We start from the raw sequence: 15,309 nt of genomic DNA on the forward strand, positions 1-15,309 counted from the left end.
AAAGGATCCCAGCAACAGAAAAAAGAACCCCTATGTGTAACCTCAATTTATAATTCTGTCAAATATATACATTAAAAAGGATTCAAGAAATGGCTGCCCACACTGAAAAATAATGTGAGCCCAATATTTGAAATGAATTTATTTCTCTCTTTATAAAACATTCTACTTTGAAGGTAAAGTAACAGATTGGATTAGATGAAGAAAGTTATGAAACTGTCTCAGCTCCCATCGCATCCTAATGCTTCCTGCTTGAACATGAAAATGATTTTGAAATTTACATTTTTGACAGATGATACAAACACATTTATTTTAAAAGAACACTTATATAACATTTTAATTTCTACAACGTTTTGTGCTTCGTATGGCCAGCTGCTGCTTAAAGCAGTGGTAACTATAATGGTGAAGCCACAGCACTCCACTCAGTATTCTGGGATTTCAGGGATGAGCCTACATGTCAAAGGATACTGGTGAAAAATGAGAAATGGGACTTATGTGCAGAATCTCACATAACTCTAGTTTTCGTCACAATGCCTCAATGAAGTAATACATCTGCTCATGAAATCACATGGCTCACTAAATCCAGACTAACTCTGGAAAGCTTAAGGACAATTTCATTTCATTCTGTTCCCTCTAATGTTCCATGTGGTATACATTTTAAATGTGTTCTTAATTCACTGCCTAAAATCTCAAAATAATTTTCTATCATATCTGATAGGGAATTAGTAGAAATAAGACTTTAGAAAGTGATTTTTTTTTTAGCCAAAGAAAATCTTCGTAAGAGGTGAGTTACAGTATATTCTCACCTTCCTTTATGATAGAGCTCAGAAAGCTTTCCTTGTGTTACAGTACTTGGAGTGACACTGCATGAAGAACCACCTTACACTTAAATAAGGGGAAGCTGGTGAACGCAGCTAAATATAGCAGCACTAGTAGAGTGGTTTTCAAACTTAAGTACTGTTTTAGAGTTATTTTTAGATGAATACAGTTTTAGAAGTAGAAGTAAGAATACTCGAGTGCTTTTACACTCTAGTACGGTGTTTAACCGTTGGAGGAATAGGAACAGAAAAATGAATATATACCTCACAGAAAGGGTTCTTCATACAGTTTCAGAATGTTCCTAGACCACCACTGCTACTGAGGGGCTCTTTTAGAACTCCCAAAATTTAATCTTAAAACAGAAGAAATATATCAGCAAACCTACAAAATTTTAAAGCCTTTAAGGAGTGAGTTAGCAAAAAGGAAGAGTATTAAAAACTTCATATTTAACTTCAAATAGGTTGTTTGATTTAAAAAAAATATGTATTAGCATATATTAATACATTCAAACCCTGAAATGGTTTTTAAAAGCTGAAAGGTAGAGTTTGGTTTCCAAATAACCAGTTAATTTATAAAATACTAACCTGCTATAAAGTATCTTATAAAAATCAGTAACTTACATGCACATGAAGAGTTCTTTTTAAATACATTTTGAAAGTAGCTATTTACTGGTTTTCTCTAGGACAAAAAAGTTTTAACATATGACTCACATTTATACCTGATTTATACTTAATATTACTCAGACTCAGAATTTAATGAAAATTTAAGTGAATTATTTACCAAAGGGAGAATACACTAAAGTACTACACCTTCGCTATCTTCCACATCTTCAAAAATAATTCATTTCAGAACTCAGAGAATCCACACATCAGGAACACACATTGTTTCATGTATCACCTAATACGTATTTCACTGATGATAGTATCACTATATTTGAGAACTAAAACCTGATAAAATGTAATAAATGTCAATAAATACTTCCTTTTCTTTCACCACTAATTAACACCAATGTAGTTTTGCCTCATAATATACATATACTCAAGTGTTTGGTTTTTTTAATCTGTAAAAATCTAATTTGGATCCAAAAGACATTCTGCATAAAGGTCAGAGTTGGGCCAGTCTGTATGCTGAAACCAGTTACCAGCCAAATGTCAGGTCTATTCCCGTAAGTAAAAACTGAACTAAATAAATGCAGTCATAAACTATACATCAGCAAGAGGATCGATATCCCTACATACTTAATTACCTAGGTTAGGTAAACAATTAACTTCTCAAAGGAGATCTAATTATACATTATATATTTCAGTTTAATAAACAGAATTATCTATAACATGACTACACAGCTATGTATCAGAAGCCAGAACTTTCTCTATGTATTTTACATATTCCTATCCATGATACACATACCCCAAAAGAAAGTTAGCTTGCTTTTAAAAGATCATTAGATTCTATTAAGCCATAATTGCATAAATCAGCATTTTAAATTTATAATGACTATACTGTCTTCATACTTTGAAACACATTCTAAAATATCTCAAATTACCAATTATATTCCCTTTGTTCCCATGAGGACCTCATATCACCTGTGCTGAGAAATACATTCCAAAACTTAAGAGTCACTCAGAAACTTAAAAAAAAAAATTTGAAAATAACACTAGTAGGAAAAAACAACATTTCAAGAAACAATTTTAGACAAATCTTAAAAATAAAGCAATGTTAGGAAGGCTAGAAAACATGCTCTAGAGAAACACAGAAAGCCTGAATTTTAATTTATGTGATACACTACACAATGGCATTAGTAAAACACTGAACGAGAGTGTTAGAAACAGTAAATTAATTTCAACAGTGATGGTGTACATTATGTTAAACCCATGTATGCTGAGAATTAGAAGGCAAAAGCATTAGAAGGAAATGTTTTTATTAAGCAAGTTTGGCCATCCAATCCAATTCATTTGCTCACAGCTGATCAATTTTACTTAACATACTCAAAAAGTAAATATTGAATGGATATAAAAGCCTATGTCTCCACCTTTTAATTGAGTTCTGAATTTAAAACAGAAATTTATTATATGTAAAGCTTAGACAAGGAATGAAAGATGAAACCAGATGTATACTCTATTCTAAATTATGCCTTTTAAGCTAACTACCTACATGAGTCGTAAAGGTTTTCTTTACCTCTTTCTCTAAAATCATTTAGATTATATGTACAAAGACAGTGCTTGCTGGATAAGGGTAAGTCATTCTGACAGATAATGACAAATTTAAAATAAATGCATGTTATATTTTGCACAAATTCCACTCATGGGAAGAAAATTATCTTGACTACCCTAATTTTCTTCCTATTAGGGCAAGCTCTTAGAAACAGGCAGTATATTCATATCATGTTTGCAAAATGAAGTATTTCTATACCAATGTGGACTTACTGAGTTTTCCTTAATTTCAGAAATATTATGTTCTCAGTCCCAATAGTTTAATAATGATTTTCTCTAAGGTAAAAGTGGGTTTGCCATTAGGATTTTTATAATCTAAGAATAAATATCTAAATTCTGGCTGGGGTGATCTAGATAAAAATGTAAAAAGTAAAAAATAAAATTTAGCAACTTTTAGGTAAATTTAGAAAGTGATACTTTCCCTTCATGTGCTTCTATCAATTAAGAAACACTTTCATCTCTAGGAAAAAAAACCACTCGCATTACCTGCAAACAAGAAGCAAGAATGAAGAGAGTCAGCATTTCCTAAGGCCTTGAAATTAAGTTTCTTTTGCATTCATGTATAATTTTAAAAAATAACAATAATAAAATTAGACCAGAGATATCCAATGCAACAAATGCCTTTGGGATAAATCAAACCAAAGGAACACAGAGAATGTTTCAATGTAACTTAATTCCAGGGTTAATTGAAATGAAAGCTATTTTGTGCCAGAATTAGTAGAATGATTTTACAGTGAAGGTCAAATAGGCTGAAGTGAAGATGTTCTTAACAAACAGCAAAAGATTTTTGTTTTGCTTTGAAAGAAACAGCTAATAAAAAGTTCTCCAAACTTACTGATTTTTTGTTTTCCTTTTTTTCTTTTACTGTAGCTTTATTCAGTAGGGAGTGGCAAGTTGCCTACAGAACAGAGATGAGCACAAACAAGTCACAGCACCAACTACATACAGCAACAAAAACAATGTTGGCTTGTACATAAAATTACATGATCAATGTAACACAAATGGAATCAACAAAAAATTAGAAATCAACTGAATTTAGAGGGACAAATTTTATTTCTGGATTTCAATTTTTAATACATTTTTAAGCCAAAGCACTAAGTAAACAGCAAGAAATGTTGAAATAATCATATCTACTATTTCTGGCTATAAATCACAGAAGAGCTCTCCCCAAGTGGATTTGAGGATATTTAATATTTACATTTCAGTTAATTCCTAGCTTTTGATAAATTTTATATAAAATGTTGATTACAAATAGGTCACACAATAAAAACACTTCTATGTGTCCACATGATTTTTTTCTTGATATATAAATACTTCTCTGTGTATCCTTCAATTGACTTAAAGTTCTTTTTTCAATAGCTGGAATTTAATTTAAAGTCTACTGATTAAAAAATAAACATCTGACTAAACATAATGGAAAAATTCACTTTAGAGATTCTGAATTAACAATCTACCTCTCTCTTTTAGAAAGATTACTCTTAATTTTTCATGTTTTTCTGTTCCAGGCTACTTCCTGAAATAGTTCTAATCAGAGGAGGTTAAAAGCTCTGCAACATTTGGGAGAAGGATGTTATCAGCTCAACTAGAAATAAGCATTAATATATATTAAAGTAAAGAAACCGCAAAGAAAATTATAGGATAAAATTGTAAGCCTACTTCAAATTTTTTACATAATTGACCATTTATCAGAATGTCTTTTAAAAAACCACCACAGGGGGAAAAAAAACACATACCAAAACCCACAGAGACATATTGGTTTCATCTCTCAGAGTTGCTTCTAGGTCAAAGAGTTATTTTAAAATTAAAAGGCTCCTGCTTGAACTAGACTAGGCACACAATTACTTTAAAAATATTTTAAAAAACAAATAAGAATTATTTAATCCACTATACATGACATTTTATCCTAAGAATTCTGTACATCCGACACCATAACCCATAACAACCTGGGCTTAAAATCAGTTTGACATTTGCTCACCCATCTGTGTACCCATCCACCCAAACAGTTACTGTGCATCTACCTGCTAGTACCCTCCAGGCCCGGGAGGCAGCAGTAAAACAAGAAGACACCGTCCTTTTCTTATGGAGCTTTGGCACAAACTTTAGACTATCTAATAAAGCACTAGTAACTAAAGATATTACAAAAATGCACTTTTATATACGTTTTTCAATTATGGTATGTAACTATCATTTATTACCTTAAAAATCTGTGTAAACTACTTCTCTTTGGAGAAGCCGATTTACTGGGAAAAGATAGTATCTATTCAGAATCATAATATTTAGCTCTTTCTCAGAATTCTATCACCATAACTTAAGAATATCTATGCTGGGAATTATTTTCTCATTATTCCAAAACTATCAGGAAGAAAAGTAGAAATACACAAGAAAATGTCTTAATTATAAATCTACACTGTTCACAGTTGTCTGGCTCTTCTTATGTAACCTTAACCCACTCCACTAAGCAAGAAAGCACATAAAATAAGAGATCTGGTTAAAGCATGATTTGGAAAAGGCTTACTGGTCAAAACTATGAACCCAAGTAAAAAGAGCTAAAACTCAGAGAAGTTTATTAGCCAGTAACAATTCTCGCTTAGCTCTAAAAATTTTCCCAGTAGGTCCCAAAGCAGGAACCACGTTTATTAGAAAAAGAAAAAAACAACAAAAAACAATTGACTACTATTCCTCGCAGGAGAACATAAAAGTACAAAGGTACCATTATGTTACTGCCAAAGTCAAAGGACAGGAAAAAGCCAGAAGAGGGAAGATGAATAAAAATAAAAGAGCAAGCTAAGGGGAAAACTTCATTTGGAAGGAGATTCAGTGAGAGAGTACCTTTTATTCCTATCTTTACTTTTATCTAGTAAATGTAAATTCTGTCATTAGTCACTTATTAAAAAAACTTATTTACAAATAACATAGTATACCTTTGGCTCCATAGCACTCTACATTCCAATAAGTTTACCCTATACTTCAAAACAATTCACTGACACAGCATTTAAATAGTATTCTTAAAGAGAATAACTTTATGTGAAATTTTAATATGATAATTCAGGCTTATTATAATACACAATATTTTATTATGGACTGCTTTAAAAAGCACAACACACAGTGTTTAATAAGCCATCAATTATCACCTGGCTCTATATTCTGAATTATTTTCACTATTTCCCTCCCTTCCTAACTATGAAAGCTACCAAGAATCCTGTTTTCTTGTGTGGGAGGAATGGGGGAATTTATTCCTTCATTAAATATTACCTAAGTACTTACTAAGTGCCAAGCCCTGTTCCTTTCACCTTATCAGAAACATGGTCTTAAACTGAACTCCAAGTTTGCTGATGATACAAAAAACATTTTTTCTTTTAGGGTGACAACTACATGAAGAATATCTACTGAAATCTGCTAGACCGTGTAATCAGTAGTCAGTACCCTATTTACTCTTAATCAGCGAAAGTCAAAGCCACTGCCACTTTAGAAATCCATTTGCTCTCTGAAAAGTGTTACTACCAAGAAGTTGACTCAGACTATTTTTAATATGTGCTCACCATTTCTTGTTTGTTTTTTAAACAAATTTACTGAATTAGATTTAAAGAGAAACCTGAATAATGACCAAACTTGAGAAGGTATTATGCACTGTATTAAATTTCATGTTATACCTAAACTACCCTCTATTTTGAGATTTAACTATCTGAAAAAAATTATGTGGGATTCTCCTAAGCTTCCTTGAACTATTTTGAAAAGGCAGAAAAAGTCATAATAAATTGAGAGTTTTAATGCTAAGTATGCTTTACCATCTATGTACATGGTGACAAGTTTTTTTTATAGATACCACAGATACATCATTATAAATAGGAATGGGGGAAATGCTCACACACAGCAGCCTGAAACAGCTTTTAAAAATGGTAACTTCACTGATCTTGCTAATGTCTCTAAGCAACTGAAACCCTGTGCTAAAAAACAAACAAACAACAACACCCCTGCCCCCAAATAAAGCACAAATGGCTGGGGATGACTCTGCAAAGAAAGAGACACAAAGGCATGGATTTTGGTAAATGAGTAATTCCTTTCCCCTATACCCACCCCTGTTCCAAACTCCAGACCCACTAATGTTTCTTCCAGAATTGCAGTTTAAACAGGCTTAGTGGAACTGCATTACTACCCTTTGGAATGAATGCATATGCAACTCAAAAACACAGTGGAAGCCACAAAAGAACACAGAACTAATTTCCTCAACAAGTAGAGATGACTATGGACATCTGAAGGCAGAGGCATTATTTGCAGTGCTAGTGTTTAAAAAAATCTAATAATTTGATCTAAATGATGGTGCAATGTATTTTATAAGTAGCATTTCACATAAAATGAACAGATCAGTACTTCCTGGGAAAACCTGACACAAACACGTTATATATTAATGAAGAAATCAAAATTATAGATCAAGCTTCACAATGCAAAAAGCAGGGAGTAGATCTGCTTCATACCTTAAAGACCCTACGAGTAATTTAGGCAAAAGATAACAAACAAAATTGCATAATGTATCTCATTTCAACCACATTCATTATACCCAACAGATCAGGTGCATTTTAAACTTGCTCTCAATACAAGAAAAATTTATTATTTTAAAACCTCCTTAAAATATTTCAAACAGTCTCCTAATATTTAATTTTTTTCAAATCCTATTCCAACCATTTTTAATGTATTACTCATCCAAATTGACTCAGTTATTATCAATGATCCACAATCAGAACCTAAATTCCTCTTTGGTGAAGCATTCTTTTTATTGAGCTTTGGACTAATAATGGTCATCTCTAAACCTTAAGCATACCTGGTATAAACAGTGGCACACACTTCGAAGCTGAGGGGGGAATTCTGAAGAGGAACTGATGATGGCATGGAAGAACTTTTCAGTCATCTGAAGGAGTTTACGCTGGTTTTCCTCAAGGATCTCCGACTGTTCTAACCTATACAATCACACAAAAGGATAAAGTAAATTAAAAACAAACAAAAAACTCCTTAAAAAAGACTCCTTAAGAGATAGTCAACTAGCTCTAGACAGTTTTGATCAGTGGTTAGAGTGTCAGCTAGCGGACTGAAGGGTCCTGGGTTCGATTCCAGACAAGGGCATGTACCTCTGTTGCAGGCTCAATCCCCTGTTCTGGTGGCCCCGATCGGGGCTCATGAGGAGGCAACCGATCGATGAGTCTCTCTCACACAGATCTCTCTCTCTCTCTGTCTCTGTCTCCCCACCCCACCCCACCCCACTTTCTGTAAAGCAATGGAAAAATCCCCTGGGTGAGGATAAGTTTAGAAGAAGAATGAGAGAGAGTCAGCTAAACACAATGTTTGGGCTTTGCTGGCACCTTGACTTGAACAAGCCAACTATAAAGAAAGAAATTTTGAAAATTGTGTATAAAAATTCTTATATTCTTATAAATTCACTACAGTAGAGGTAGGAAAGGGCATCTCATGTTTTTAACTTTTATTTCCATGACTTCTGGTAAAGTTAGACATGCTTTCATATATTTTGTGGCCTTTCATGTTTCCCCTATTTTGAACTGCCTTTCACATCCAGTCTGATATATATATATATATTTAAAATATATCTTTAATGATTACAGAGACAGGAAAGGAGAGGGAGAGAGAGAGACAGAAACATCAATGATGAGAGAGAGTCATTGATCGGCTGCCTAGCCCGCAACCCAGGCAAGTGCCCTGACCAGGAATCGAACCCCGATCACCTGGATCCTAGGTCGACACTCAACCGCTGAGCCATGCCAGGCCGGGCTCCAGTCTGATATTTCCAACTGCTAGGTGTCCCTCCCACCAGTACCTAAAATTCAGTTTGCCCAAAGTTAAGTGATTTGTCCTCCTACTCTTCTGTCTTACCCTGTGTTCCCCATGTTGTCAATGGCACCATCACTGTCTCAATCAAGTCATCTGGTGGCCTGTGATGTCACCTTTGCCTGCTGTACTCCATTACTCCCCCCATTCAATCAGTGTTGCTAATTCAATATGACCCCTGAAGTCTTGGTGTTGTGAGTAAAGGCAGAAATTCAGAGGACAGACTTACTAGGTTTAAATTTCAGCTCTACCACTACTGATTGATCACTATGGCCTTGGTCAAGACACTTAACTTCTCTGGGCCTCTATTTTTTTCATCAATAACACAGGAACAATAATCCTGCCTATTTATGGGGTTTAAATTTCACCCAATGGCTATCAAATCCACAAAGTTTTACTCAAGTTCCCCAAATGGCGTAATCTGAACTCTCAAAACACATCCCCTATGAAACTCACTACTTATAACTGCTTGTTATACATAGCTGTAAACTCCTTGAAGAAAGTTCTCATCTTTCTGCCCTCAAAAACTAGTATAGTTACCAAGCAAGTACTGAATAAATACTTGTTTTCAATCTCTTAACTAGTAATTTTTACTTATATACTAGTTTACATATTACATAAATGCTTGGGACACTCAAGTCATCACTCCAGAGTCCTGCAGTTAAAAAGATTAAGTTGCAAAACCATGTATCAGTGTGTAACCATTTATACTAAGCACTCACATTACAATATATAGTTTCTATAACTACATATATATGCAAGTGCACTGAAAAGGGACAGAATAGGTTAAAGCAGTAACAGCGCTAAATCTCTCTAAGTGCTAGTCAAAGACACCTTTAATGATAACTGTAATTGTTTTTAAGAAAAATGTATTTGCATGTAACTTTCATAATTAAAGACTAATTTTAAGAATCAAAGGAGAAATTGTGAGGGCAAGGCTCTACCATTGTAGTGGTAGTGAAAAAATGAAGAGCACCTGGAGATGAAAGAATGACACACCTGGTAGGATCCACTTCAAAGCTAACATGTTGCCAATCAGATGATGTGATCACAATTCGTAATAAAGGATCCAGGAGTTTTTGCAGGTAGGTAGCACCATATACCTAAAGAAATACACAAGCAGGAATTTATTATGTGTGATCCAAGTACGTTGCATTAAAGATGACGTTCTGCTCTGTACATTCTGTACATAATCATTGTCTGGCATACCTCTGCACAAAAACAGATGAATGGATACAAACCTTGAAACAGAAGGTCATTATTTTACTAGCTAAGCTGTTTCCTCGGAAAAGAGTCTGCATGGAGTCTGCCAATTCTACTTCCTTAGAAAACATGTTCCAGAGCAGTTGGTAGAGTAAATGTCGAGAATCAAATAGAGTCACTAAAACACGAGCTAGTTCATCCTGAGAACAAAACAAAATTGTGTTAGTGTGAACAATCCCATTTTTTCTTACCCAGGAAACCGAAAGGCAAATCCAAAATTGACACCCACAAGCTAAACTGAGGTAAATGGTGACTGATTACTTTTTCCCTGGCATTTATTTGTGTACAAATGTCTATAATAGATGAATATTCCTATATACCTAGCTGTTAATTCTAAGGACTAATTGATGAAAGACAGGAGATGCCTAACCTTTAACAGAAGATGGAAAAAAATCCAGATTCTGCTTAAACTGTGTGACAAAATGAAAGAGTAAACAGAAGATGATGGCAAAGAGTTTAGTTTGATATACACAGATGATTTTCTCAGAAAACAAGTGAGCAAGAATAAGACTTTGGTGACCACAAGAACTCTACTCTCTTCTCATATGGTCAGAGAAACTAGTGAAATCTGAACATGGGCCAGTCAGGGAAACAACAAAAATGAAAAGACTACAGAGTTTGCAAGAAGTCAGGAAATAGACCTGGTGCATCCAGAACCAAGAGATTAGCAAGATTTATGTACAAAGTGAGGGTGGGCGGCTAATTCCTAGTTGATAACCCTTATGATTCCCCATGGTCAAGTATTTTTGGGTACACTCAAGGAAAATGATGTGATAATAAATCACTGTTTAACCACACATTCTGTGACGAGATTTAGAGAGAACAGGGGACAAGGTCTCTGCTCTCATGGAGCTCACATTCTGGCAGAATTAGAATAAGTACTCGAACAAACATATTAACGTCACATAGGGAATAAATGCTGCAAAGAAAATATAACAAGGTAATGTGATACAATGACTATGGGTGTGGTTTTGGTTGAATGGTCAGAAAACACCTAAGAAAGTGCACCTGAACTGAGACTTGAAGAACACGAAGTTGGCCATTTACGAGATCAGGGAAGCAGCCTTCCGGACAGCGGGGGCGGCAGCAGCAAGAGTGCTGGAGCGTGCAAATAGCCCTAACACGCTTCATAGTCAGCGTGGTTTAAGCTTGGTGAACAGGAAGGGAAATGCCATATGATGATGTCAGAGATGAGTAGGGCCCAGGCTGGGTACGGCCTTGTAGGTCAGAGTTTGAGTTTGAGTTTTACTTTTTAAGTATGAGGAGTAAGATCCTACAGCTTTTAAGCAGAAATAAATCTACAGGAAATGACAGATTACCTAATTAGTTATAATCTACTAAACTGAAATCATTTTTGGTACAATATAAACTAAACAGCTTTTTAACATGGAAAGCAAAATCCATTCCCAAATTTTTAGCATATATTATTAAGAGTGGTATGGTTTTAGGAAAATTTTTACTAAGAGGTCAAAAAGTCATATTATGTATTCAGTGTTTAAAACGCATAACATCAGAATTTCAAATGCAAGTAAGAGTGCTTAAATTTTAAAAAATTGTACAATGCATTATAAAAAAGTTGTAATTTGAGATAGTAAATAGGCACAAGCCTTGAATCCTAGTTCTTGCATTACTTACAACTAAATATGAGATTTAACACTAATTATCCCATTTAGTATACAAAGACACCAGACCAGATCGGTGGTTTTAATTTTCTTTTCATCAGTGTTTAAATGGAATTTCTCAGTGGGACAAGTCAGGAGTTTGAATTTTACTTTAAGTGTGAGGAACAACATCCTCATACTTAAGGTAAGAATGCTCGTGAGGAATAGAAGCTCCAACCACTTCTCCACAGCTCAAAACCACTCAAATAGTATCTGAAGTCTCTTCCAGCTCTAAAGTTTCAGCCATTCATTCAATTAACATTCACTGAACAAATGAATTCTAAACCATCTGCTATGTAGCAGGCACTTTTCTTTCCCACTTTTAATGAACTTACCCACTGAGAACAAGGAACCACATTGGCCAGAGCCATAGCTATAGGGAGCTCTCCCTGATCACCCATCATCGTGACCAGCTCCACGAGTCTCTCAAACCGATCTGCCAACACTGTTTCTGCAAGGGTGTCAAATTCGGTGCCTTGTTGGAGGATTTTTGTCAGCACTTCCATAAATGTAGCTCTTGTCTGGAGATCTTTGTGATAACCCAAACCTGATATGGACAGATAGATGCAAATTTACTAACATCACCTTGTTGAAATAATTTTACTGGCCTTATATCCCAATTCTCTAAGTTTTAAATTTCTAAATGAAGCTCTCATTTATCTCACCTATGGAGTGCATGAGGCCACTGTCCACATTAGCATTGAGTAAGTTTGACATTGCAAGGACTGTACAATGCCTCAGTGATGCCAGCCTCCGAGACATGCCACGTTTCCTGCCACCTGTTTGTGCATTTTCATCTTCAACTTCACTACAGTCATTCAAAAGGTTCATAAACAATGTGAAATACCTGAGAAATAAAAAGACTGACTCTTATACAGAGAAAGCCACATCAACCAGAAAACTAAGCATTCTGAAATCACATGAGTATTGCATGAGTGAGTCTTGAGTATCTCTGTCTCTCCAGTGTTGAGGGTAATCAGCCAGTGTGGCTCATTATGAAGTGTGTTCTGTTGAATATGATTTTACCCTGACAAAGCACAGTACATAGTTCACAGCACAAACACCAAAAATATGCAATGTAAGTGTATCACTTTTAATATTTAGTATATAAAATTAGTGGTCCAAACAGGAGATCTGAGTTACATTGCCAACAAAAAAATTCACTGAGTAGATAATTTTCTTTAAAAACCACAAAACACAGTTGTTTTCCTACCCCGCTCCTGTCACAGGGCATATTGCTTCATGCATGTGTTGTATTTTATGAGACAGCCGTCCATGACCATAACACCAAAGCAATGATGGCCATGTTCTAAATATAATCATTTATCATTTTGATTACACTTTCTTTGTTTGGTTGTGTGGGACTTTGTGGCTTTGTGTTTTTGATAACTGAAATTTACTTAAGAAATAACTGTGATTTGGCTTCCATTAATTCCACACCATCTCCTTCCTCAGGCTGCAGCGGAAGACCAGCCAGGAGTGAAACTACTGCTTCCATGCTTGCCTGGTCCAAATCTCTACAGAAAAAGATATTTAAAGACTGTAAGTCTTTCAGGTTCCTCCACTCCACGGTCCCCTCAAATAAACTTCTTAACAGGTACAAACTTTAGGAACTACCTATTTCGTTAAACAAATTATTAGGATAACCTAAATAATTTGAGTTAATATGCAGACCCCAGAATGCAAAAACATTTCAAGTTTAGGAGAGGGTGATAATAACTTTCTACAAAGAAATCTTGGCAAAATGACTACCTTAAATCAAAAGAATGCACTACAAAACCAACCCTGGCCAAAGAAATACATGTAAATCATTATTATACAGTTCATGGGTGCTTAATTATTTTCTGATATGTGGCAATAAGTATTTATCATTAGAGCAAACTTAATCAATTAGTTTTTAAAAGGACTCAAAACAATTAAGTTCTTCAAATAATACACTTATGTATCTAATCATAAAATAAATATAATATAAAGCTTTATATATTTTATTTTCCAATAACTGTTACACTATCCTTCCTAAATAGACAGCACTAACTTTCCAAACATAACACTCTCACATTTTTTTTAGTCTTTCAGTTAAAAACTATATACATACAATTCAAATGCAAAAACTTGATATCCAGAAAAATAATTTCAATACACATAAAATATATGTCTAATAGCTATAGCGAAGCAGTAGTACTAATGCCTAGAGTAAACCTGCTGATACTTGAGGTCAATCTCTTTTTTACCTTGTGAGACATTTTACGTCGTCATCTGCCGCTTGGTTTGAGGTTCCCATAACCCAGTCTGTCAAGTACTCTACCATCTTATTCCTACAGAATGGTAGAGAAAAGGAAAATAGCAAACAATTTTTTAAAAGTCACACATACACCTTTTTTAGTAGTGCACACAATGTACCAAATCACCCAGGCAACATGACAAATTTCTAAGAGATATTACTCTCACAAATCTAACGGAAGGGACCAAACACAGGTAACTTGGATACTGATCCTCCATGTTAGCCCTTAGCTATGTATCAGTTTGGAAAGAGAACCAAATTCTTAGCTCAAGGATAGTACAATTTTAGAAAAAGGGAGAGCTGCCATGGGCACAAAGCTTTGGGAAATTTAAAAAGACATGCAGGAAAAAAAAACACTTAAAATGGTTCTTTTCCACTCCTACCCACCCCCCTTCCCATAATAACCAGGTACCTACTATTTTTCTGTACTTCATTTAACATAGTAAGATTCAGAAGACCCTACGTCGATGTTTTAAGAACTCACCTAAATTTCATCTCCTGACAAAATGAGAGGTCATCCCTCCTTGCCATCATTACCTCGACTAACTGACACAGTTTCGTTTTTATCTGAATCGCATGGACCATATTCCCAAGCACACGAACATATCTATTTAGACATAAAAGCATTCAAAGAGATGATCAGATACAAACAAAAGAGATTTCCTAAATGCTTTAATCTCTAAGTAAGATTACTAAACCTATAAAAGCTGCAAGGTTTTTCATCTTATTTATAAAAGAACACACATAACTTCTGGTTACCTTATTGTCACACCCTAATTTGGGAGCAATAAAGAAAAGGCTGGCAAATTACTTCACTAATAACTACTAATACCAATGTGTTTCTGCTACATTTCAGCAGAATGCTTACCTGACCAAATTTAACATCATTGTTTCAATGCTAGCTTGCCCCAAGTGTTCAGAGCTGCCTTCAGTGTGATTATCCAGTAAGTTCTTCATTATAGCTATGGTTTGCTCTACAAATTGAGTATTGGTGTCAGTCAATAAAACCTATAGGAAGAACAAAATACAGCTGGAATCAATGCACAGTAGACAGACCACAGAGAGATGAAGGTGCCTGATCTACATGCCACATAAATGCAGAAATGCACCCACAGGCATATATCCAAACAGGCACACAGATACATGCAGCGACTCATACCCATACCCAAGATGTTCATAACCCCAGGCACACACCCCCACACACACGCGAGTTCCTAAAAAGCAAACTGGTCCACATTAGATAACT

General features: G+C 34.9%; 1 protein-coding gene across 4 annotated transcripts in view; it reads right to left on the bottom strand.

The window, feature by feature from the left end:
* Positions 1-15,309, bottom strand: part of NF1 (neurofibromin 1) — a 191,453-nt gene that overhangs the window by 89,606 nt on the left and 86,538 nt on the right. For 3 of the 4 annotated variants that reach the window (XM_081161369.1, XM_081161368.1, XM_081161371.1), the window contains 10 exons: positions 14,932-15,071; positions 14,548-14,670; positions 14,014-14,097; positions 13,183-13,299; positions 12,448-12,629; positions 12,118-12,329; positions 10,100-10,261; positions 9,858-9,961; positions 7,843-7,978; positions 3,862-3,924 (listed from right to left, as the gene is read on the bottom strand). In XM_081161369.1, the coding sequence (XP_081017495.1) occupies positions 3,862-3,924; positions 7,843-7,978; positions 9,858-9,961; positions 10,100-10,261; positions 12,118-12,329; positions 12,448-12,629; positions 13,183-13,299; positions 14,014-14,097; positions 14,548-14,670; positions 14,932-15,071 (1,323 nt within the window). The remainder of the gene's footprint in view (positions 1-3,861; positions 3,925-7,842; positions 7,979-9,857; positions 9,962-10,099; positions 10,262-12,117; positions 12,330-12,447; positions 12,630-13,182; positions 13,300-14,013; positions 14,098-14,547; positions 14,671-14,931; positions 15,072-15,309) is intronic. The other variant, XM_081161370.1, reaches the window with a different exon arrangement.

This window comes from Miniopterus schreibersii (genome assembly GCF_964146895.1).
Source record: "Miniopterus schreibersii genome assembly, chromosome: 16".
Taxonomy (NCBI): Eukaryota; Metazoa; Chordata; class Mammalia; order Chiroptera; family Miniopteridae; genus Miniopterus; species Miniopterus schreibersii.